The sequence below is a fragment of the Malaclemys terrapin genome, chromosome 8 (genome assembly GCF_027887155.1).
Source record: "Malaclemys terrapin pileata isolate rMalTer1 chromosome 8, rMalTer1.hap1, whole genome shotgun sequence".
NCBI classification, from domain to species: Eukaryota; Metazoa; Chordata; order Testudines; family Emydidae; genus Malaclemys; species Malaclemys terrapin.
This window is the reverse complement of record NC_071512.1, coordinates 773,540-796,871: the sequence shown is the minus strand read 5'-3', so window position 1 is coordinate 796,871 and position 23,332 is coordinate 773,540. Positions and strand designations below refer to the sequence as shown.

The 23,332-nt window shown below is 65.3% G+C and overlaps 2 protein-coding genes across 2 annotated transcripts; both read left to right on the top strand.

Annotated features, from left to right (window-relative positions):
• Window positions 1-1,164: 1,164 nt before the first annotated feature.
• On the top strand, window positions 1,165-15,856 carry DDX41 (DEAD-box helicase 41). The gene is made up of 17 exons (XM_054037358.1): window positions 1,165-1,355; window positions 1,447-1,548; window positions 4,317-4,476; window positions 4,575-4,649; window positions 5,040-5,100; window positions 7,697-7,833; window positions 8,079-8,151; window positions 8,360-8,513; window positions 8,636-8,772; window positions 9,123-9,285; window positions 9,811-9,942; window positions 10,130-10,201; window positions 10,494-10,590; window positions 12,246-12,395; window positions 13,506-13,577; window positions 14,072-14,182; window positions 14,573-15,856. The coding sequence occupies exons 1-17, from the start codon at window positions 1,332-1,334 to the stop codon at window positions 14,707-14,709; spliced, it is 1,857 nt and encodes a 618-aa protein (XP_053893333.1). The 5' UTR covers window positions 1,165-1,331; the 3' UTR covers window positions 14,710-15,856.
• DOK3 (docking protein 3) lies at window positions 15,513-22,539 on the top strand. The gene is made up of 5 exons (XM_054037369.1): window positions 15,513-15,569; window positions 18,520-18,813; window positions 19,415-19,508; window positions 20,217-20,389; window positions 20,573-22,539. Exons 1-5 carry the CDS (start codon window positions 15,513-15,515, stop codon window positions 21,404-21,406), a joined length of 1,452 nt encoding a protein of 483 aa, XP_053893344.1. The 3' UTR covers window positions 21,407-22,539.
• The last annotated feature ends 793 nt before the right edge of the window (window positions 22,540-23,332 follow it).

Here is a 23,332-nt window from a genome sequence, read left to right as displayed (position 1 = left end):
GGGGTCTGGGGGAAGCTGGTGGCGGAGATCAGGGTGGGGTGGTCGGAGGGGAAGCTGGTGGGGGGGCGGAGATCAGGGTGGGGGGGTCTGGGGGAAGCTGGGGGGGCGGAGATCAGGGGGCGGGGTCTGGGGGAAGCTGGTGGCGGAGATCAGGGGGGGGTCGGAGGGGAAGCTGGGGGGGGTGGGGGTCGGGGGGCGGGGTCTGGGGGAAGCTGGTGGCGGAGATCAGGGTGGGGTGGTCGGAGGGGAAGCTGGTGGGTGGGCGGAGATCAGGGTGGGGGGGTCTGGGGGAAGCTGGGGGGGCGGAGATCAGGGTGGGGGGGTCTGGGGGAAGCTGGTGGGGGGGGCGGAGATCAGGGGGCGGGGTCTGGGGGAAGCTGGGGGCGGAGATCAGGGTGGGGGGGTCGGAGGGGAAGCTGGGGGGGCGGAGATCAGGGGTCGGGGTCTGGGGGAAGCTGGGGGCGGAGATCAGGGTGGGGGGGTCGGAGGGGAAGCTGGGGGGGCGGAGATCAGGGGTCGGGGTCTGGGGGAAGCTGGGGGCGGAGATCAGGGTGGGGGGGTCGGAGGGGAAGCTGGGGGGGCGGAGATCAGGGGTCGGGGTCTGGGGGAAGCTGGGGGCGGAGATCAGGGTGGGGGGGTCGGAGGGGAAGCTGGGGGGGCGGAGATCAGGGGTCGGGGTCTGGGGGAAGCTGGGGGCGGAGATCAGGGTGGGGGGGTCGGAGGGGAAGCTGGGGGGGCGGAGATCAGGGGTCGGGGTCTGGGGGAAGCTGGGGGCGGAGATCAGGGTGGGGGGGGTCTGGGGGAAGCTGGTGGGGGGGGCGGAGATCAGGGGGCGGGGTCTGGGGGAAGCTGGGGGCGGAGATCAGGGTGGGGTGGTCGGAGGGGAAGCTGGTGGGGGGGCGGAGATCAGGGTGGGGGGGTCTGGGGGAAGCTGGGGGGGCGGAGATCAGGGTGGGGGGGTCTGGGGGAAGCTGGTGGGGGGGGCGGAGATCAGGGGGCGGGGTCTGGGGGAAGCTGGGGGCGGAGGGGAAGCTGGGGGGGCGGAGATCAGGGGGCGGGGTCTGGGGGAAGCTGGGGGCGGAGATCAGGGTGGGGGGGGCGGAGATCGGGGGCGGGGGAAGCTGGGGGCGGGGGAGGGGGACACGTGGTGCAGACCCTCCGTAAGCGCGTCGCTAAGTTTGTCCTTCGGCGCAGCCCGTCGTGCGCGTTGCCCCTCACGTGGCCCGGCTGCGGGTGTGGCTTAGCGCCAGGGCCCGCCCAGGCCCGGCTCGTGCGCGCGTTGGCTGCGCGCGTTTCGCCGGCGCGGGGCGGAGACTCCGCGGGGCCCGAACATGGAGGGCGGAAGCGAGCGGAAGGTGCGAGCCCGACCCCCCCCCCCGCTCCCCTCCCCCCCCCAGCCGGGGGGGCCCGGCCCGGCCCGTGACGTCACCTTGTGTCTCCCCGCAGAGGCCGCGCGAGGAGGCGGCGGCGGAGGCGTCGGGCCCGTCCGGGGAGGAGGATGAGGGTTACGAGCCCTACGTGCCGGTCAAGCAGCGCAAGCAGGAGATGGTGACGGGGGGGGCGGGAGCTCTGGCTGGGGGCGGGGGGGGGAGGTCAGGGCTGGTGCGGGGGGGGCGGGAGCTCTGGCTGGGGGCGGGGGGGAGGTCAGGGCTGGTGCGGGGGGGGCGGGAGCTCTGGCTGGGGGCGGGGGGGAGGTCAGGGCTGGTGCGGGGGGGGCGGGAGCTCTGGCTGGGGGCGGGGGGGAGGTCAGGGCTGGTGCGGGGGGGGCCGGGAGCTCTGGCTGGGGGCGGGGGGGAGGTCAGGGCTGGTGCGGGGGGGGCGGGAGCTCTGGCTGGGGGCGGGGGGGAGGTCAGGGCTGGTGCGGGGGGGGCGGGAGCTCTGGCTGGGGGCGGGGGGGAGGTCAGGGCTGGTGCGGGGGGGGCCGGGAGCTCTGGCTGGGGGCGGGGGGGAGGTCAGGGCTGGTACAGGGGGGGGCGGGAGCTCTGGCTGGGGGCGGGGGGGAGGTTAGGGCTGGTGCGGGGGGGGCCGGGAGCTCTGGCTGAGGGCGGGGGGGGAGGTCAGGGCTGGTGCGGGGGGGGCGGGAGCTCTGGCTGGGGGCGGGGAGGGAGGTCAGGGCTGGTGCGGGGGGGGCGGGAGCTCTGGCTGGGGGCGGGGGGGAGGTCAGGGCTGGTGCAGGGGGGGGCGGGAGCTCTGGCTGGGGGCGGGGGGGAGGTTAGGGCTGGTGCGGGGGGGGCCGGGAGCTCTGGCTGAGGGCGGGGGGGGAGGTCAGGGCTGGTGCGGGGGGGGCGGGAGCTCTGGCTGGGGGCGGGGAGGGAGGTCAGGGCTGGTGCGGGGGGGGCGGGAGCTCTGGCTGGGGGCGGGGGGGAGGTTAGGGCTGGTGCGGGGGGGGCCGGGAGCTCTGGCTGAGGGCGGGGGGGGAGGTCAGGGCTGGTGCGGGGGGGGCGGGAGCTCTGGCTGGGGGCGGGGAGGGAGGTCAGGGCTGGTGCGGGGGGGCGGGGCGGGAGCTCTGGCTGGGGGCGGGGGGGAGGTCAGGGCTGGTGCGGGGGGGGCGGGAGCTCTGGCTGGGGGCGGGGAGGGAGGTCAGGGCTGGTGCGGGGGGGCGGGGCGGGAGCTCTGGCTGGGGGCGGGGGGGAGGTCAGGGCTGGTGCGGGGGGGGCCGGGAGCTCTGGCTGGGGGCGGGGAGGGAGGTCAGGGCTGGTGCGGGGGGGGCGGGAGCTCTGGCTGGGGGAGGGGGGGAGGTCAGGGCTGGTGCGGGGGGGGGGGCGGGAGCTCTGGCTGGGGGCGGGGAAGGAGGTCAGGGCTGGTGCGGGGGGGCGGGGCGGGAGCTCTGGCTGGGGGCGGGGGGGAGGTCAGGGCTGGTGCGGGGGGGGCGGGAGCTCTGGCTGGGGGGGGAGGTCAGGGCTGGTGTGGGGGGGGGCCTCTGGCTGGGGGCGGGGGGGGAGGTCAGGGCTGGTGCGGGGGGGGCCGGGAGCTCTGGCTGGGGGAGGGGGGGAGGTTAGGGCTGGTGCGGGGGGGGCCGGGAGCTCTGGCTGGGGGAGGGGGGGAGGTCAGGGCTGGTGCGGGGGGGGGGCCGGGAGCTCTGGCTGGGGGAGCGGGGGAGGTCAGGGCTGGTGCGGGGGGGGCCGGGAGCTCTGGCTGGGGGTGGGGGGGGGGAGGTCAGGGCTGGTGCGGGGGGGGCCGGGAGCTCTGGCTGGGGGCGGGGGGGGGGAGGTCAGGGCTGGTGCGGGGTGGGGCGGGAGCTCTGGCTGGGGGAGGTCAGGGCTGGTGCGGGGGGGGGCCGGGAGCTCTGGCTGGGGGAGGGGGGGAGGTCAGGGCTGGTGCGGGGGGGGCCGGGAGCTCTGGCTGGGGGCGGGGGGGGGAGGTCAGGGCTGGTGCGGGGGGGGCCGGGAGCTCTGGCTGGGGGAGGGGGGGAGGTCAGGGCTGGTGCGGGGGGGGGGCGGGAGCTCTGGCTGGGGGCGGGGGGGAGGTCAGGGCTGGTGCGGGGGGGGCCGGAGCTCTGGCTGGGGGGGGGGGGGGGGAGGTCAGGGCTGGTGCGGGGGGGCGGGAGCTCTGGCTGGGGGCGGGGGGGGGGAGGTCAGGGCTGGTGCGGGGGGGGGCGGGAGCTCTGGCTGGGGGCGGGGGGGAGGTCAGGGCTGGTGCGGGGGGGCGGGAGCTCTGGCTGGGGGCGGGGGGGGAGGTCAGGGCTGGTGCGGGGGGGCGGGAGCTCTGGCTGGGGGCGGGGGGGGGAGGTCAGGGCTGGTGCGGGGGGGGGCGGGAGCTCTGGCTGAGGGCGGGGGGGGGAGGTCAGGGCTGGTGCAGGGGGGGGCGGGAGCTCTGGCTGGGGGCGGGGGGGGAGGTCAGGGCTGGTGCGGGGGGGGGCGGGAGCTCTGGCTGGGGGCGGGGGGGGAGGTCAGGGCTGGTGCGGGGGGGGGCGGGAGCTCTGGCTGGGGGCGGGGGGGAGGTCAGGGCTGGTGCGGGGGGGGCCGGGAGCTCTGGCTGGAGCTGGGAGGGGCTGGTTCACCCCCCCAGTTGCTGGGGTGCCCTTGGCCCCAGCCCCGCTCTGCCCCCGGGCCTGGGCCTGGGCCCTGTGGTGCTGCCCATGAAAGGTGGGGCTGGTGGGTTCAGTTCCACGCCCCGCAGCAGAGCCCCTGTGGCCCTGGGCGAGTCACGGGGGCTGCAGTGGGGATGGCATCGTGGTCCCCCAGGGCAGATTGCAGGGGGCCATGTGGGTGGATAAAGGGGGGTCCGACGTTCCTCTCCTCAGTGGCAAGGGCACGACGGGGCAGGTGAAATCAGTCTCCTGAACGGGGCCCTTGTGGCTGCTGTGTGCCCCGTAGCTGCAGAAGCTGCTACAGATGCGCAGGAAGGGGGTGCTGGAGGAGGAGCAGAGGGACAGCAGCAGTGAGCACAGGGGAGATGAAGATGATATTCCTCTGGGCCCCCAGTCCAACATCAGCCTCCTGGACCAGCACCAGCACCTTAAAGAGAAGGCGGAAGGTAGGGCTGGCATGAGGAGGAGGGGTCCCTGAGGGGTGGCTTGTGGCTGGGGAGTAATCTGTGGGCAGCACGTAACTCCCCTTCTCAACTCTCCACAGCGCGCAAGGAGTCGGCCAAGGAGAAGCAGTTGAAGGAGGAGGAAAAGATCCTGGAGAGCGTGGCAGAGGGTCGAGGTGGGTCGTGCTGGGATTGAGGGCTGAGGGGGGAAGTGACGGTGGCTGTGAGGCGACATTCGCTCTCCTTCCCTGCCTGTTGCTAGCGAAGCGACAGAGGGAAAAGGTGATGGTGCTCGTGCTGACTGGTGCAGGGCTTCACAGTCCCCGTCTCTCCCTAGCTCCTGCTGCTCTCCCCGGAGAGAGCAAGTCATGCTGTTCACTGTTACTGAGCCCCACCTGCACGGAGAGGGACACTTCCCTGCCACTTCACTCCTGTTCTGGCTCCCCCAAACATCCTTTGTGCTGACTGCCTCACTGCTAAACCTCTTGGCAAAGCCATGGGCCCAGCTGACTTGGGCCTAGCTCCCAAGAGCTGGCACTGATCCTCCCGTCTCTGTTTTTGTGCAGCTTTGATGTCAGTGAAGGAGATGGCAAAGGGCATCACCTACGACGATCCGATTAAAACCAGGTGCGCTCCATGGGGATACATTGGCTGTCGGATTGCATCAGCTCTGTGCGAGCTGAAGGAGACTCGAGGCAGTGTGAACTAGTGGCTTGAGTACTAGACTGGGGATTGGGAGCCTTGGTTTTATTTTTGGCACTAGCAGCTGGGTGCTTGGACAAGCTATTTCCTCTGTCCCTCACTTTCCCCATCTGTAACATTTGGGTGGTGACCCTGATTTCTTCTGTAGCAGGCTGTGAGGTCCAGGCTGTAGCAGAGCTAGGTATTCTTGTCACTTACTGCACTGCAGGCCACACTGGGGGTCCTTCCGCTCTACTCTGCGCTGGTTAGGCCTCAGCTGGAGGATTGTGTCCAGATCTGGGCACCGCATTTCAAGAAAGATGTGGAGAAATTGGAGAGGGTCCAGAGAAGAGCAACAAGAATGATTAAAGGTCTTGAGAACATGACCTATGAAGGAAGGCTGAAAGAATTGGGTTGGTTTAGTTTGGAAAAGAGAAGACTGAGAGGGGACATGATAGCAGTTTTCAGGTATCTAAAAGGGTGTCATAAGGAGGAGGGAGAAAACTTGTTCACCTTAGCCTCTAAGGATAGAACAAGAAGCAATGGGCTTAAACTGCAGCAAGGGAGGTCTAGGTTGGACATTAGGAAAAAGTTCCTAACTGTCAGGGTGGTTAAACACTGGAATAAATTGCCTAGGGAGGTTGTGGAATCTCCATCTCTGGAGATATTTAAGAGTAGGTTAGATAAATGTCTATCAGGGATGGTCTAGACAGTATTTGGTCCTGCCATGCGGGCAGGGGACTGGACTCGATGACCTCTCGAGGTCCCTTCCAGTCCTAGAATCTATGAATAGTGGTAGCAAATGCTCCTGCAAACTGCTAGCCTTGGGCTAAGTGCTGAGCCTCGGGGGGAGCCCCAGAGCAGGGAGCAGGAGCCGAATCTCCCCACATACCAGCGCCATGGAACCTGCCTTCTGCGCTGGAGCCAGCTTTAGCGGTTCTCCCTGGGCCTTAGCTGCGGCCCTGCAGATGCGTGGCCATGGAATTGCCTCCGAATTCATTTTCGCTGCATACTTGTGCTCCACGCTGACCGATCGTTTCAAAATGGCTGGGCGGTGCGATTCCAGAGCAAATCTCAAAAGTGTGACTGATGCGGTGCTGCCTGCTTGAATCTGCAGAGAGCCTGGAAGAGTAGCTCAGGGAGTTCTGACCTGCCCCAGTCTGTTCATTCAGGGTCCCGTGGACTCCACAGTTCTTTGGGTGGAGCCTGGCGTTTTCCCAAGATGCCCTGGGATTCACCCTTCTGCTGTAGCCAGGTGCCCAGCACGGTGTGGTTCTGTTTACTGTGTGCATTGTGGTAACACACAGGGGGCCTCGGTTGTGGCTCAGGGCCCCATTGTGCTAGGCTCTGCCCACACACACGTGTTGTGTTTGTCGGGCCTTGCTTGCAGCTGGTCCTTGCTCCGCAGCCACGCTCAGCTGTGCGCATTGTCCCACGGTCGGAGCAGCAGGCCTGGGGACTCCGGGAGTGAGAGCTGGAGCCTGCTCTCCAGCTGGGGAATTGGGAAGGCAGACACATGTGCTGGCGAGATAAGCTGCTGAGGGCTACAGCTCCTTCCCTGGCCTGTGGGGGGGACCAGGCCCAGCCGGGGGTATAACAGAAGCATTGCCCTGGGAAATACTCCTCAATAACTCGTAGCCCAGTGGGTGCGTTAACCTGAGCGCCTCGCTGGGAGCGAAGGATATTCCAGCCGTGGCCATGGAATTAGGGTTGATGTGCAGAGTGGAGCAGTTGCTCCCTGTGACGGAGCAGGGAGCAGGGCAGATTTGACCTGGGAATGTTGCAGGGGGGTTGCAGTGGGGATGTGGGACTTCCCTTGAAGGAAGCTACCTGAGCTGTAACCTGAGCCAGGAACGGGGGTGGGGAGAATTAACACCTTCTGCCCGGGAGACTGAACAAAGGAGAGGAGCAGCGGGAGGAGTTTGGAGTTAGTTTCGGTTGGGGCTGGGTGGTGCAACGCAGGGAACCCCAAGCTGGGGTCCAAGCTCCCTGAACCTCCCTGAGGGACCTAATTGAGGGGGTCTGGTCGTACCTACACGCTCTGCTTGAGACTGTGTTCCTGTCCTTAAATAAACCTTCTGCTTTACTGGCTGGCTGAGAGTCACAGTGAATCTCGGGAAGAGGGGTGCAGGGCCCTAACTCCTCCACAATCCGCAACACTCCCATTGTGCCCAGTGCACATGGGAGCCGGGCCACAGCACACCGGAGCGCCAGGCAGTGCCTGGCCATTCTGCTCGGGGGCTGACAATTCAGTTGCTCTGCTCTGGAAGTGGGCCGTGTGGGTGGATGCTGAGGGATATAGGCTTGGGGTTGTGTCCTCCCTTCGTGGGTGGCCCCAGCTTTTGCATTAGTGCCATTGGAGCCTGGAATTCTGAGGGGCTCGGGCCTCTGTCTGGGGGATCAGCGGGTACGCAGCTGGGCCGGTCCACCTGCTGCCTGCCCAAGCAAAGCGGCGTTCAGCTCTGGGTGCGCCCACGAGTGCAGCTCAGTCAGTTTGGTTTTCCCGTTCCTTGCTGACCCTCCTCCCCCGCCCTCTCCTCAGCTGGAAGGCGCCGCGTTACATCCTGGGCATGTCGGAGGCACGGCACGACCGCGTGCGCAGAAAGTACCACGTCCTGGTGGAGGGCGAGGGCATCCCCCCACCCATCAAGAGCTTCAAGGAAATGAAGTTCCCGGCAGGTGACTTGGGGCAGGGAGGAGTTGTCAGGGGGAGGCACCTTGGTGTGTAGTGCCTGGAGGTCACCGATCCAATTGAGGGGACCCAGCCAGGCCCCCCAAGCTGCTGGTCTGGAGGCAAGGCCGGGGGGGTGCCACTGACGAAACAAATGCTATTGGCAACTGGGTGGAGGGGAGGTGGGTCAAAGCCCCACGTCCGGCCACTTTTGTGCTGCTAACGCCCCCCTCCCCCCACGTTCTGTTCACAGCTATCCTGAGGGGCCTGAAGAAAAAGGGAATCCAGCAGCCGACCCCCATCCAGATCCAGGGCATCCCCACCATGTGAGTGCTGCCTTTTCCAGCTCTGGGAGCGCTGCCTGTTCCATGGCCACCGGGGTGAGCTGGACGCCCTGCCCCAGTGAGGCACCATCTGCCGCCTCCCTGGGCAGGGCAGGGCACGGCCCAGCCTGGGAACGCGCAGGGGCCGGCACAGGGCTCCTCGCTGCGTTGGAGTCTCTTCCCGCTGACCCACTCCCCGTGTCTCCTGCAGCCTGTCCGGCAGGGACATGATCGGCATCGCATTCACTGGCTCAGGGAAAACCCTGGTGTTCACGCTCCCCGTCATCATGTTCTGCCTGGAGCAGGAGAAACGGCTGCCATTCTCCAAGAGAGAGGGACCCTATGGACTCATCATCTGCCCCTCTGTAAGTGTGCTTGGCTCACGCGGGCGGGTCTGAGCCGGGGGCTTGCTGGGGTGGTGTCAGATCTGGGCACCAGCCTGAGAGGCGAGCGCAGTGGGGGATAATGGACTCTCTTCTCTCTGCAGAGGGAGCTGGCCAGGCAGACCCACGGCATCCTTGAGTACTACTGCCGCCTGCTGCATGAGGACAGCCTGCCCCTGCTGCGCTGTGCCCTCTGCATCGGGGGCATGTCCGTCAAGGAGCAGATGGAGACTATCAAACAGTAAGTCCTGCTCCGGGCGGACCTGCGGGCAATACCCTTCCCTCCCTGTGCGGGCGCCCCCGGGAGGAGTGCACGCAGCAGCCTGTCTCACTGGGTGCTGCATCTCCTCAGGCCTGCTTGGGAGCCGGGTTCTGAGCCTGCAGCCTCGGGACCCTGCAGGAGGGGATCAGTCTGGGGCGAAGGTGAGAAGGCTGGGGTGGGGGCTGGGCACGGTGGCCGCCAGCAGCATGCGGCTGGGGCATGCGGTGTGGTGTGCTGGGTCCCTGGCGAGATGGGCCGCTCGCGGGGCCCTTCCTCCCCTGCAGCCAGATTGTGCAGAAGCCCTGACGCCTGCCCGTCCTGCCCTGCAGCGGTGTGCACATGATGGTGGCTACCCCGGGCCGCCTCATGGACCTGCTGCAGAAGAAGATGGTGAGCCTGGACATCTGTCGCTACCTGGCCCTGGATGAGGCCGACAGGATGATCGACATGGGCTTTGAAGGAGACATCCGCACCATCTTCTCTTATTTCAAGGTAGCTGGTGGGTAGCGGAGGTGTGGGTGCAGGGCAGCCTTTGCCCTGAAGGGTTTAATTCCCTTGTTCCCAGTCCCTGGCCTGGCCCACTCAGGAGCCCGGAGGTGTGTGTTGCCAGCACAGCTCTCCACCTGCCCGGGGAACGCTGCACCCAGCTCCTGGCCGGGGCCTCGCTGGTTGGTGTGGAGTGCCAGGGTCCTGGCTGGCAGGACTAATGGTTTCCTTGTCAGGTCCCAGCTGCCCCTGCCCTGGGCTGCTTCCTGTAGCTTCTCACTGTGGGTAACGGCTTTGGCCTCCCAGCTCTTGGCACTGTATTTCTGCCCTGTCTCACGCCGGCTGTCAGGGCTCTGATCGCACCATGTACTGCCCCAGCCCTGCTGGCACAAAGCTGTTCTCCAAGGGCCCCTGTGTAGGGAGTCCGGGGTGCCTGCCAGCACCCGTTGGCTGTTGCCGAGCTCAACTTTCCCCATTCGTGTATTGGCTGAATGGCCGTGCTAACCTCCCTACCCTTGGCTCTCGGTCCAGGGCCAGAGGCAGACCCTTCTCTTCAGTGCCACCATGCCCAAGAAGATCCAGAACTTTGCCAAGAGTGCCCTGGTGAAGCCCATCACCATCAATGTGGGGCGAGCTGGAGCTGCCAGCCTGGATGTCATACAGGTGAGTTCCCAAATGCCCTGTGCTGGACCCCAGCATGGCTGGGTCCCGCTGGCCCTGCCAGAATCCACGGTCTGCCAGAGGGGTTTGCTCTGAGCCCTGCGACCTGTGCCTCCCAGACAGTCCCGGCCCTGTGCGTATTCTCCCAGCTCCATCCCCTCTCTGACCGGAACCCTGTGCTTGTGTTCAGGAAGTGGAGTATGTGAAGGAGGAAGCCAAGATGGTGTACCTGCTAGAGTGCCTGCAGAAGACCCCGCCGCCCGTGAGTACTGCACACCGGCTGCCCCAGGAACTGTAGCTGCTCCTGCTGGTGGAAGGCAGCCCTGATGCAGGCCAGCTCTTCCTGGCCCTGTGGCTCGCCACGGAGCAGGGAGGGGAGTGAACAAGATCGTGCCCAGGCGCTTCAGGGTCCACAGCACTCCTTGCTGTGCCCAGGCTCTCAGCTGCAAACCTTGTGGCCAGCGGCTCTGCTGTCAGGGTGCTGGTCGGTTCTGTGCAGCGCGGGGGGCGAGGGTCCGATGGGGGTCTCCGTGCTGACGCTGGCCCTGTGGCAGGTGCTGATCTTTGCGGAGAAGAAGGCTGACGTGGATGCAATCCACGAGTACCTGCTGCTCAAGGGCGTGGAAGCGGTGGCCATTCACGGAGGGAAAGGTCAGTGAGAGCTGCTGGAGAGCAGTGCTGCCCCCATGTCCCCCGGGCGGCCAGCCCCTGCGTGCACTGCTTCGGGGGTCCCAGCCTGAGCACAGGGTGAAACATCCAATCTGACTGAGGCTATTTGATGCCAGTCAGGTGCATTCCCCAGGGGATTGGTAGCCAGGGCCGTGAAGCGCCCCTGCAGGGGCTGGAAAAGCCGTGGCTGGGAGGTGTAAGTCGCTCAGCCTGGGCCGCTTGTCGCCGAGAAGGATGCCTGGGGACTGGATCCCTGCGGAAAGGCTCCCCCAGAGCTGGGTGCTCCACAGCCTGGCTGATAAAGGCATCCCCAGAGAAAGTTAGATCAGGCCTTGCCAGGAGAGGTCATTTCCCAGCTGGGAGGGTCATAGAGCTTTTACCAGGGGAGCTGATGGACTCACCATTTCTTGGAGTCTGGAAGGTGAGATTAGATGGCTTAAAAAGTTAGGCTTGAATCCAGCTTCTGGGGGAAATCCCCCAGCCTGCATGCCTGGGGTGTTGGGCTGGATGGTCACCGCGGTCCCTTCTGGCCATGGACTCTGAGTTGCCCTGTCGTCTCTCTCCCCCCCCCTCCCCCAATGGCCCATGGAGGGGGTGAGTTGCATGCATGGCCCTCAATATGCTCAGAACCCTGCCCCTCTGCATTAAGATAATGACTATTCCAGTCTCAGGCTTCAGGGCATCAGTTGGTCACCTGTGGGGGTCAGGCAGGAGATTTTTCTGTTGGTGCACAATTGCCTAGATGTATTCTGGGGGTTTCTCACCGTCCTCTGGGGTGCCAGGGATCGGCCACAGCTGGAGACAGGGCACCTCCCAGGTGGACCAGTGCTCCGAGGTGGTGTCTGTATGCCAGACTGGTGGGTCTTGCTGACATGCTCTGGGTTTGGGCTCGAAGGAATTTCTCTCTAGGTCAGATTGGCTGGGAACTAAGGGCTTCTTGGCTGGGAGCATGCCCTGGAATCCAGCTGACTGCCCCGAGGGAGCGGGAGGCAGCTGCAGGCGGGTCCTGGCAAGGCAGGGGTAGGAAGGCAAAGCATCGGGCGCCTGGCAGCAGAAATGGTGTGAAAGGGCAGGGGTGGGATCCCTCTCAAAGCGAGCAGTTCTGGCTCTCAGCAGACTCGAGCAGGTAGCGCTGCACCAGCTCGGCCTCTGTTCACATTCCCCAGCCGGGTGCCACAGCCCTGCGGGTAGAAACGTAATGGCTTTGAACGAAAGCAGGGGCTGTGGGGCCCTGAGATGGCGCCTGAGGAATGTCTGTAGGGCAGTGCTGGGAAGGGACTAGACAGCCCAGTTCCCAGGCCTCTGCTCTGAATCTGGTCCTAGCTCCCTAATGTGACGAGCTGTTCTGGGCTCAGCTCCATCTGCCCTGAGCCATGGCCAGGCAGGTTGCCACACCGGGTGTAGGGCCGAGGAGATGAGTGAGCCTTCCCTGGACTGGCTACTCCCTCGGGCCCCCATGGGACCCTGCCACGGTGGCTGACCCACGTGGCCCTCTGCGTCCGGTGCATGGTGGGAGGGGTCTGACTAGTACTTGGTGCATCGCTCTGTCCACGCCCCGGTGTGAGGTGGGTTTGGGGGCGGGGACCTTATCTGACAGAGCTGGGCCTGCGCTAACCCTCTGGGCTGGGCCCTTGCAGACCAGGAGGAGCGGACGAAGGCCATCGAGGCCTTCCGGGATGGGAAGAAGGACGTCCTGGTTGCCACCGACGTAGCCTCCAAGGGCTTGGATTTCCCAGCCATCCAGCACGTCATCAACTACGACATGCCGGAGGAGATCGAGAACTACGGTAGGGCAGAGGGCTCAAGGGCGGGGGAGGGGGGTGAGCCAGGCAGAGGTGTTACCCGCACAAAATTCTGTTATTTGCATGTTCTAGGGCACTCACTTTTACCCAGTTCCTAGGGCTCTGGGCTCTGCCCTGCCGTGGGCTCCGGGCAAACACCCTTTCCCTGCAGGCTCAGGGCTTAATCTTTTTTGGGTTTACGGGGTCTTTTTACCAGTGAAGGAGCTTCACACAGTAATATCCTACTTAACCTCTATTTATTAACAATCCCCAAAGCAGACGGCACACGCTGCACACACAGTGCTTACCATGCCCAATAAGAGAGAGGAACTTTTCTTGGAGGCCGATCAGGATCAGACCCATCTGGGGGATTCCAGTTTCTGCACGGTGTCATTGGCAGAGTGTTGAGGTCTGGCAGCTCCGATCGTGGGGCTGGGTCCTGGAGTTGGTTCCCAAAACCTTCCTTTTGGACCCCAGTTTACATAGTGAAACTTGAGTCCTGCTTAGCTGTACCTTAACCAATCGTTACACTAAAATGTTACTAACCAATCCTAACATTGTAACAAAATTCTCTAACCAACCCTACCCCACCACCTTCATGAATTTACACCTAGCAAAATTAATTATGCAACAGCCAGAAACAATCGAAGAACCAGACAGCACATACAGACAAACCATAGGGAAGTGGGACCATAATGATAAACAATCAAGAAACAAGGATTTCCCAACCACAAGTGTTGAAGAGGTTCCTGGGCAGGCGGACGCATCAGGCGGAGTTGTCTGTATCTGGGGGTGGTGGCTGGGCACTAGGAGGCCAGGATCTCCTCCTGGACAGCCAGATATGACCTGGTTTTAATGCAATGTGGGGAGGTGACTTCCTCTTCTTAGCTCATGCCTGCTGCTTTTTTGAGCCTGGCTACGGACGAAGGCCTGATCCTTACGGAGGGGGAGCCAGGCAGATTGCTTTGCCCACACTGACAGCTCGGTTCAGGGGTGGGGGGACAGGTCCTTGGGCTGGCCTCGTGGTGGGGAGTTCCCCAGTCTAGGTGCCCAACTGGATTCCTGCCTGGCTCTCTGCGCTCAGTGGCCTTGGCCTGACTCTGTTTCTCCCCATAGTTCACCGAATTGGACGTACGGGCCGCTCAGGGAACACTGGCATCGCCACCACCTTCATCAACAAGGCCTGTGGTGAGAGGCGCACGGGAGCGGGGCTGTCGCTGCCCGTTGGGTTTGCAGCAGTTGGGCTGAGCTGGGCCAGGAGTGTCTCTGCCATGAACGCTTGCCCCCGGGCTGGGCTCAGCGCTTAGAGGGGAGACCTCAAGGAACACTCACATGCTGCAGGGAGTGGGCCGGGACTCACTAGGGGGCGCTCCCTAGCGCAGGCAGGGCTGGCCCCATGTGGCCCAAGGAGCAGGGTGGGTGACTCAGTAGGGCTGCCCCGATGCACGCGTGCTAGGGGGTGCTGTGCTGCCCTGCGGGGTTCGCTGGCACTCGCAGACTTCTCTTGTCCCCAGCTCGGCTGGTTCTGTTTCTCTCTTCCCCCCCCCCCCCCCTCTCCCCACCCCCCCCCTTAGCTGGAGTGAACCAAAATTGCCCTCTGTCCTGCTGTGATACCCAGATCCCATGGGCCCTTGTGGGGTGGGCAAAGCCGGGCTCCGTTCTCACGTTCCTCTCTGCCCCAGATGAGTCCGTGCTCATGGACTTGAAGGCGCTGCTGTTGGAGGCCAAGCAGAAGGTGCCCCCGGTGCTGCAGGTGCTGCACTGCGGGGACGAGACCATGCTGGATATTGGAGGTGAGGGGGTCGGCAGCTCCCAGAAGCCCAAGGGGGAGGGGGGCCCCGAAGCACTGCTGCCTGTGTGGTGGTGCAGACACAGCGGGGGCAGGGTACTCTGGAGCCCTGCACTGCCCGGCTGGCAGGCCGCTCCTTGGGCAAAGCCCCCAGAGCTGGCACCTCCAGCCCCTGGCGCTCCCCTTGGTTGGAGCGCTAGCCTGGAACTCGAGAGGTCAGTTCCCTGTTCTGCCGCGTGCGGTCTGGGGCTCAGCTCCCCACGTGATGGGCTGGGGCTGCTTCTGGGGGGCTGGGCTGGGGCTGCTTCCCCCTGTGCCGTGGGATGTGCACACTGTCCCCCCCCCTCCCCCCATCCCCGGCAAGCTGCCTCTGACCCCACTCCCTCCATTGCAGACGAGAGGGGCTGTGCCTTCTGTGGGGGCCTGGGCCACCGTATCACCGACTGCCCCAAGCTGGAAGCCATGCAGACCAAGCAAGTCAGCAACATCGGCCGCAAGGACTACCTGGCACACAGCTCCATGGACTTCTAGCGCAGGCTCCTGGGCTGCGCTGCTGCCTGTGGTGTGTGCTCGCTGGGCCAGGCAGGAGAGTTCCCTGGAGCCCAGCAGCCTTGGCAGCTGGCCCCACTTCTTCCCAAGAGCATGTGGGGCCGGGGCTGTCTGCAGGCAGTGCCATGCCCCTTCCCTCTGGGCTCAGACGTGTCGTAAGGTGCCCTGTGTTGTGTGGGCCAGGGGCCGGTGCTGCTTGGCCAGGTCCCGCAGTTCCTGCTCGGAGAGGAAGTACCGGAGCTATGCTGCAATGGCCCATTACATCAGCCAGTGTCACCATGCAGACATGGGGCAAGCTGGGGCCCCAGCCTCTCGCAGGCCCTGCAAAGCCCCATGGCACAGGAAAGCCATGGCCAGAGGCAAACCCCGGCCCTTGTCACGCGGGGCTGGGCCCAGTGACACCTGCCGAAGGCCTGGGGCTCTGAGGGGCGGTTGTGCTGGCCTCACTCGAGTTGCTCGGGGCTGGAAGGGCAGCCTGGGGCTCTGGCCAACCCTCTGCTGCGGGCCGTGTCCGGTGCCGTCGCTGGCTGTGGAGGAGCTGGGCAGCCAGAACCCAGCAGTCCCCTGCAGGCTGTTGCTGCCTCTGCCATGCTCGTTCGGCCCCGCTGGTCTCCCTGGGGGCCGTTGCTCCCCTGCGCTGCCTGCCCCTCACCCCACGCACCACAAAGGGGAAGTTAGCGAGAAAGGAAGTCTCCCCGTGCACTCGCTCCACTGCAGCAGCCACCGCTCCCCATTACCGGCACTGCTGCCCTCTGCATATACCCCTGCCAGGCCGGCCTGGGCCCATGGAGACCCCCGTGAAGGCCGGGATCCTCTATGTCCAGTACTTCAAATTTGGAAAGGTAAAGGGGGGAGGGGCTGAGAGTGCTGGGCACAGGAGTGCCTGTGGGGGGGGGAAGCAGACCAAGCCCAGCAAAGTGGAGCGGAGCGACCCCTGGTCACTGCCCCAGGACTGGCCGTGCTGTGTCTGATCTCAACCCCTGCTGGCCCCAGGGCACAAACTCCAGGCTGGGGGGGGGCTCGCCCAGGCATCGTCCTCCCCCCTGTTACTGAGGCATGCCTGCCCCAGCTCTAAACTGCGTCATGTGCTTAACTCTCACTGAAATGTTAATAAACACTTAAACCAAAACCCAGAGCTTTTGGGGGGGGGGGTGTTTGACCAGGGAGTTCGCCTTGCTGTGTGCTGGGGGAGCAGGGTTGGGGCCCCTGCCTCTGCCAACAGACCTGGGTGTTGTGATTGCTGCAGGGAACTAGGGGAGAGAACAAAGGGGTCACCTACCCCTCTGCACTGTCTCTGGGGAGGGGCTGGCTGGGGCAGGTGCATTCTGCCTCGGGCCAGTTTCAGGCTAGATCCCCAGAAGTCTCATTCTCCACTGAGCAGCTGCAGGGTCCTACCTGGGCAGCTTCACCGATGTGCCTTGGCCCTGCTGGGGAGTAAGAGCAGGCCTGGGGGGGGGGGGGGGGGGGGGCAGTGGCTACCAAGGGGGCCTGTGGGCACAGCTTCCTCCAGGCCACGTTCCAGGCTTTGGGAGCCGGGAGTCCTCTACTATCTCGGCTGTGTGGCAGGACGGCCATGTGCTCGGCTGCCTGGGCCCATGCGGTGTTGGCCTCGGCCTCTCCGGGCTGGGGCTGTGGAATGCGCAGGGTGCTCCCTCGTTGCCAGGGAAGGCAGGTCCAAGGAATGCGCCTGCCCCCTGGAGCAGTGTGGGGAGGTTTGGGACGGTCCATTCCTGGGTCGTCATCCCAGCCCGTAGGGAACCTGCCTCTGGCTTTACCCTGGCCGGGGTGCAGGAAGGCTGCACTGCATGCCCCACCCTGGCCCTTCAGCTCTGAGCTCCCTGGGCCTGGCCATAACACCAGGCAGGGCCCTGACCACAGCTTTGGTTGTGCCCTGGTCTGTGCTGCTGATGGGCCCCTCAGTGTGCTCTCTGCTCCCCCCAGCTGTGCCCAGTGGGGTGCCCCATATGCATGAGCTGAACAAAAAGCAGGGAAACGCCCCCCCCTTTGGGAAGGGGGAGTGGACCCTGTGTGCACATGGAGACCGCTGGCATGAGCATAGGCACCCATGGGTGGGGGGGCTTAGCCCCTCCCCCCCAAGTGTAGGGTTTGGATGATTAACTAAAAGCCACACTGCTTTGGGAACAGCTCATTTTATTACAATGAGCAACACAGCTTGGCCGGGAACAGATTTCTTCCTTGGGGGGGCTGTAGTGCATTCCCCCCCGCCCTGAAAGCACTCTGCTCCCCTGCTGGGGCAGGTATTTGGGGCTGGTGGGTGCTGCAAGCCAGGCTCACCTGCCTTCCATCCGTTAGTCTCTGCTAGGCCAGGCCCGCTGATCCCGCTGCTGCCACACTGTTCTGTCCTGGGACCGCCCCCTCTCCCCCCCCCCCGCGGTGCTCCGGCAGGCCAGGTGCTGGCTGGTGCAAACCCTCCCCTGGGAGGATGTGGGTGCTGCTGGCTCCAGGGCCTGGGCTCATGCAGCAGATGTGGGGCTGCTATCGAGAAAACAAATGGCTCAAAATGGCTTAATTTGCATCTAGCTCTGGGCTAAAAACAGCCCCAGCGGCCCGGCCCAGGCCAGGGCCAAGGCCTAGCTATGGAGAGGGCAGCCAGTGGGTACAGCAGGGAGCCAGCAGCAGGACTCGGGGTCTAGGCCACCCCCTCGCTGGCTCGCTGCATGGCCCTCCAGAAGCCAAGCAAGGTGCTGAGGGCGGCTGCGCTGGCCAGCCACTAGTGGGAGGCTTGGAAGCCCCGTGGAATTGCCTCGCCCGTATGCAGCCCCTTGGGGCTCCTGACACTGAGGCTCCAGGTACCTGCCCCGGGAGCTGATGCTCCAACCGCAGAGTAAGATCAGGGTCTGTGGAGTGGGGCCGTCCTGCGCCTAGGGCCCAGCAGGCCCTCCCCGAAGCCTTGTCTCCTGCTGGGAAAATCCGTCTGAAACCCACTAGAGACAAGTGCAGAGTGCTTCCCTTCGGAAGGACAAATCAAATGCCCAGCTCCCAACTGGGGAGTGTGACTAGGTGATAATACACGGGAAAGGGGCTGGCCCAGCGTGGGCCATAAATGGACAGTGATGCAGCTGTGAGAAAGGCGACCCAGTCCGGGTGTATTAACAGACAGGAGCTGACTCCCACGCTGCCGGGCACTGGTGGGGCGGCAGCTGGGTCCGGCTGGGGGGGGCTGCTGCTGGAGGGCTGGGTCCGGCTGGGGGGGGGCTGCTGCTGGAGTGCTGGGTCCGGCTGGGGGGGCCACACTTCAGGGAAGATCAGGACAAATGACCAGAGGCAAAAGAGCAACAAACATGATCAGAGGTTTAGAAAATCTGCCCTGTGAGGAAGGGTTAAAAACGGGTGTGTTTTGGCTGGAGAAAAGCAACCGAGGGGGCACCTGATACCGGCCTCCCCGTCTGGGGAGGGCTTTTCTAAAGGGTGCTGTCCCCAGCAATGGGCTTCAGCCTGGGGTTAGATAGCAGGAGAAACCGCCTGACTCTCCGGGCAGTTCAGTGCTGGGCCAGGGGGCTGCCAAGGCTGCGGAGTTCCCATCGTGGAAGGGTTTTAAGACCATTTTGGACAAACCCGTCGGGGGGCCAGGTTGACTTCGTCCTGCCCCCGTGCCCGGGGCTGGACTTGTGGCCCTCTGGCAGTCCCCGCCAGCCCCTCCTCCCCGTTCTGCTCTCTGCTGCCTCCCGCTGGCTGCCCTGTGGGCACAGGAGCCATGTGCATTGTTTGGGGTTGAATAGGGCTGCGCTGAGCCCCTGGGGTGAGTCCTGCCCTATCTGCCCCCCACCCCAGAAGCTCTGGAGGAAGGTGCGGGCCCAGCTCTTTGCCACCGGCCCCTGGGGTGTTGCCCGGCTGGAGACATGCGATGCGCGGGACAACGGCTCCGGGCCAGAGAAGACATCCCTGCGGAAGTGTGAGCGCCGGGTCATCCGGCTCGCAGACTGCGTCTCTGTGGGGCCGGCTGACGCCCCCAGCTGCCCCAAGGACACGGCTGCCTTCTACCTGAACACCGTCGACAAGAGCCACGTGCTGGCAGCCGAGCAGCGGGACGAGTGGATAGCACAGCTCTGCCAGCTGGCCTTCCAGGTACTGCCCCCGCCAGCACTGGGGACCCCTCTCAGCACATGGGCCCCAGCCACGGGCTGACCCACCTGGGCTCCCTGGGCAGCGCCAGGAGACGCGGGGCAGGGGGGGTCTGATGCGGTGAGGCTGCCATAAACCAAAACAACACTCCTGTGCTGGCATGACTCCATCTGCAATGGCACCCCCCAGCTGCCACATGGCCTTGCCCACCCGGCCCCCTCCCCCCCAGGTGCTGGCACGGCCCCACCCCTTCCTCCTAGGTGCTGGGACACCCCGCCCACTCCCCCTGGGTGCTGGCATAGCTCTGCCCACCCCGCTTCCCCCCCCCAGGTGCTGGCATGGCCCTGCCCACTCTCCTGGGTGCTGGCATGGCTCCACCTGTCCTACCCCAGGCGCTGGCACGGCCCCGCCCCCTCCCTCCAGGTGCTGGGACACCCTGCCCACCCCACCCCCTCCCCTCGGGCACTGACATGGCCTCTGCCCCAAGGGCTCTGAGTTGGCTGCACCCTATTGCTCACATGTGGGTCCCAGGAGGGTGCAGCCCCTGCGGCCGGGGAGGGGCAGGTGCCCGGGGGGCTGCAGCTGCTCCACTCTCTGCTTTCAGTGCACTAATGAGCCAGCGCCTGGCAGCACCAGGGACCCCCCCGGGCCCGATCTCCATGTGGAGGAAAACACCCTCTACGCATCCTGGCAGGACCGTATGTACAGTCGGGCACTGCGTGGGGCAGGCACAGGGACCCCAGCAGAGGGGAGGGGACCAGAGACTCCCCCCGCCCGCCGTCGACTGGAGGGAGGCTGCGATTGGGGGCCTCGGAATGGAGCGGGGGGGGTGTCCTGCCGGGGGTGCTCAGGGAGAGCGGAGTGGCTGGAGATGGGGCTTGGGGCCAGGCAGTGACTCTGGCGCGGGGATGCAGTGGGCCTTGGCAGTGACTCTGGGGGGCAAGGGGAATGCAGTGGGGCCAGACAGTGACTGGTGGGCACAGGGGACACAGTGGGGCCGGGCAGTGATTGGGTGGGCCAAAGGGGGGACGCAGTGGGGCCAGGCAGTGACTTGGGCGGGCGGGAAGGGGGACGTAGTGGGGCCAGGCACCGACTCGGGCAGCAGGGGGACGCAGTGAAGCTGGGCAGTTACTGGTGGGAGTGGGGATGCAGTGGGGTTGGGCAGCGACTCGGGCGGGAGGGGGAGGAACGCAGTGGGGCCGGGCAGCGACTCGGGCGGGCAGGGGGAGGAACGCAGTGGGGCCGGGCAGCGACTCGGGCGGGCAGGGGGAGGAACGCAGTGGGAACCGGGTAGCGACTCCGGCGGGCAGGAGGGAGGATGCAGTGGGGCCGGGCAGTGACTCGGGCGGGAGGGGGGATGCAGTGGGGCCGGGCAGCGACTCTCGTGTGGGTTCGTTTCCCTGCAGTGAATGAGTTCCTGGTGCTGGTGAACAGGACGGACGCCTCAGCCAGGTGTGGCCTGAGTGGGCACTACCTGCTGGCCGCCTTGCCCAAGGGGCTCATGCTGAAAACCCGCCAGTCCCGCCAGACCCTCCTCACCTGGCCCTACCCCTTCCTGCGCAAATTCGGCTACGATAAGGTACTGGTCTGCCTCCCGCAGGGGCTGCAGGAGCACTGGGGTACGCCCAGCCCTGCCGTCTGCCTGCCCTTGCCCGGGCGGCTCCTGCTCCAAGCCTGCTGGGCCCCTTGGGAAGACCTGAGCTCTCCGGGCTGGCGTCTGTGGCCCAGCGCCCCAGGTAACGCTGCTGTCTGCTCCCTGCAGGCCCTGTTCTCCTTCGAGGCCGGCCGCCGCTGCGACTCCGGCGAGGGCATCTTCACCTGGGCCACCAGCCGGGCGGGTGAGCTGTGCAACCTCGTCTCCGCAGCCATCGCCTACCAGAGCAGCACCCAAGCACCGGCGCCTCTGAGCTCCAGGCAGGGAACGGAGCCCAGGCTTTGGAGCTCCCAGAGCCTGGAGGAAGCGCTGCCCACCTGGGCCCTAGAGGGTGCAGGGAGGCCGCTCCTCCCTGCGGGGCTCTGTCCAGACAGCGCACAGGCCCTGCCCTGCACCCTGGAGCTGGGAGGCCGTGCGGGGACAGGAGCTGAGCCCCCCATCGTCTATGCTTCCATCCACAGAGGCCTGCAGCCCCCGCTCAAGCCCTGGGGCGAGGCCAAGGTGGAGCAGGGAGTGGCCAGGGCGAGCCGGGGTCAGGGGCTCCCAGTTTCGGAGCATCTCTACGAGAACCTCTGCGCCCAGGGGCGCTCCTGCTCCATGGAGGAGGGGCCCTCATGCCTGGGCTCCAGGGGCTCCCCGGAAGGGAGCAGCACTGACCTGGCCCCCATCTATGACAACAGCTGCATGGCGTCCAAGCGCTGGAGCAGCCCCCTGGCTCCCAGCACGGGACCCAGCCCCTCCCTGGAGGCCCAGTACAAGCGGCTGCTGGACCAGGACGGGCCGGAGCGAGGCGAGGAGGAGGAGGGGGAGGAGGATGCCCTAGTCAGCTCCCTCCCCAGGGCCAGAGCTAACAGTGGCTTCAGGAAGTTAGTCACTCTCCTCAGCCGAGAGGTAGCCCCCAAGGTGCCTGGCAAAAGCTCCAGTGTCCTGGACAGGGCCTAGCCCCCCACGCTGGGCAGCTCCAGGCACAGGCTGGCGGTGAGGGGGGCATGCAGCTCCCCCCACACTGAGATTCACCCTAGCACACGGCCGTGTCAGCCAAGGGCAGCCCCTAGCTCTCCCCTGACCCAGGAGCGAAAGCTGACCCAGGACTCCTGGGTTCCTCAGGCAGGTGCCGGGGTGAGGCCGTCATTCCAGCAGGATGGTGGCTGCTCTCAAGCCTGGCACAGGCTGGCTCTGCCCTTGGCACCTGGGCCCCTCCACAGGAGCAGGGACAGATTCTGTACAGACCTGAACTTCCCCTACGAGGGGGGGTGGGAGGGACTGAGCCAGCGTGGCCTCATGCCAGGGCTGGGGTGCCTGTGATGGGAAGGGTAACCCCTGCACATGGCACAGACACCCCAGACATGCTCAAAGGGCAGGGGAAGGGCTGAGCGTGGCTGGGAGCAACGCTGACTGCTGTGGGTCGGGGAGGCGGCCTGGGCTCCCTGTTCTAATCGCTGTCCCTGGGGCAGGGCCCAGCACAGGATGTTCTGAGCGCCTCGCCCCCCACCCCCCTGGCATATGGTCTCTGGGCACACACCCCTCCCCCACTCTGTGTGCAGGGCACAAGCTGGGCAATGGATGGAGTGGTCAGATTCCACCCCGCTGCCCTCCAGCCGAGCTGTGAGCGGCCAGGTGGTGCTGGTGCTATCGCGGCAGGGGAGAGCGGCCAGACTGGGTCAGCCCAAGGCCCGTCCAGCCCAGTGTCCTGTCTGCTGCCAGCGGCCCGTGCCAGGTGCCGCAGAGGGAGTGAACAGAACAGGGCAAGTGCGAGTGATTGGTCCCCTGGCATCCAGTCCCGGCTGCTGGTCGGCAGAGGCTTAGGGACACCTGGAGCGTGGGTTTGCATCCCTGCCCAGCCTGGCTAATAGCCACTGATGGACCTGTCCTCCAGGAACTGATCTAGTTCTTTTTTGAACCCTGTTATAGTCTTGGCCTTCACAACCTCCTCTGGCAAAGAATCCCACAGACTGACTGTGCGTTGTGTGAAGAAATACTTCCTTTTGTTTGTTTTAAACCTGCTGCTTGTTAATTTCCTTGGGTGACCCCTGGTTCTTCTTGTGTTACAAGAAGGAGTAAACAACACTTCCTTATTCACTTTCTCCACACCAGTCATGATTTTATAGACCTCTACCATATCCCCCCCTTAGTCGTCTCTTTTCCAAGCTGAAAAGGCCCAGACTTCTTAATCTCTCCTATGGAAGCTGTTCTAGATCCCAGGGGCGGTGTCCCCGAGGCCCGGGCTCCGTGCTCTGGGGCTGCTCACAATGAAGTTCACACAGGACCTGCTAGTAGAGCGCCACCCCCAGGCACACGTTCACTAAGGCAAGACGCCTCCTGGGTTTCAGCACCTCCTGGTCTGACTCAAAGCGTTCAGCCCCCTGTTCCCACGGAGAGCTCCCCGCAGCAAGTCCCTCTGGATGGGCCACCTGGGGAAGCCTCACGCAGTGGTGGATTAGCCAATGGGGCAGGAGCCCTGGCTTATTGGGGGCCCCTGGAAAAATGGGAGCCCCTGCACCCTGACCCCCTCTGCCCACCCGGGGCAAGCCCCGGTGCCCCGACCCCCCTCCCTGGCAGGAGCACGGAGGAGAGGTGGGGGGATTGTAGGGAGGGGCCCCCACTTGTTCTGACCCAGGGCCCCACAAACCCCTAATCTGCCTCTGCTTACGTTTCCCCCCCCCCCAAAGGGCCCTGCTCCCACCCCTGCAGCCAGCCACGACTCCCAGCCAGCGTGTGGCACAGCCTGGAGCACAGCGTCGGACAGACCATGTGAGCGCAGGAAGATTCAGCGAAGTCCAACCCCCCCGTGTCCCACCCAGGAGACTGAGCAGCCTCCAGCGACCCAGCCTCAGTCACCCGCTCCCCTGCCTCTGTCCCGGCCCAGCC

What these genes read in the sequence shown, in the direction of transcription:
- DOK3 (XM_054037369.1), top strand. Translation starts at nt 15,513, where the DNA reads ATGGAGACCCCCGTGAAGGCCGGGATCCTCTATGTCCAGTACTTCAAA. An exon ending in CTACGCATCCTGGCAGGACC is followed by an intron (nt 19,509 to 20,216) that starts GTATGTACAGTC and finishes GTTTCCCTGCAG; the next exon opens with TGAATGAGTTCCTGGTGCTG. An exon ending in GCAAATTCGGCTACGATAAG is followed by an intron (nt 20,390 to 20,572) that starts GTACTGGTCTGC and finishes TGCTCCCTGCAG; the next exon opens with GCCCTGTTCTCCTTCGAGGC.
- DDX41 (XM_054037358.1), top strand. Translation starts at nt 1,332, where the DNA reads ATGGAGGGCGGAAGCGAGCGGAAG. An exon ending in GACTCATCATCTGCCCCTCT is followed by an intron (nt 8,514 to 8,635) that starts GTAAGTGTGCTT and finishes TTCTCTCTGCAG; the next exon opens with AGGGAGCTGGCCAGGCAGAC. An exon ending in GGCCATTCACGGAGGGAAAG is followed by an intron (nt 10,591 to 12,245) that starts GTCAGTGAGAGC and finishes GGGCCCTTGCAG; the next exon opens with ACCAGGAGGAGCGGACGAAG.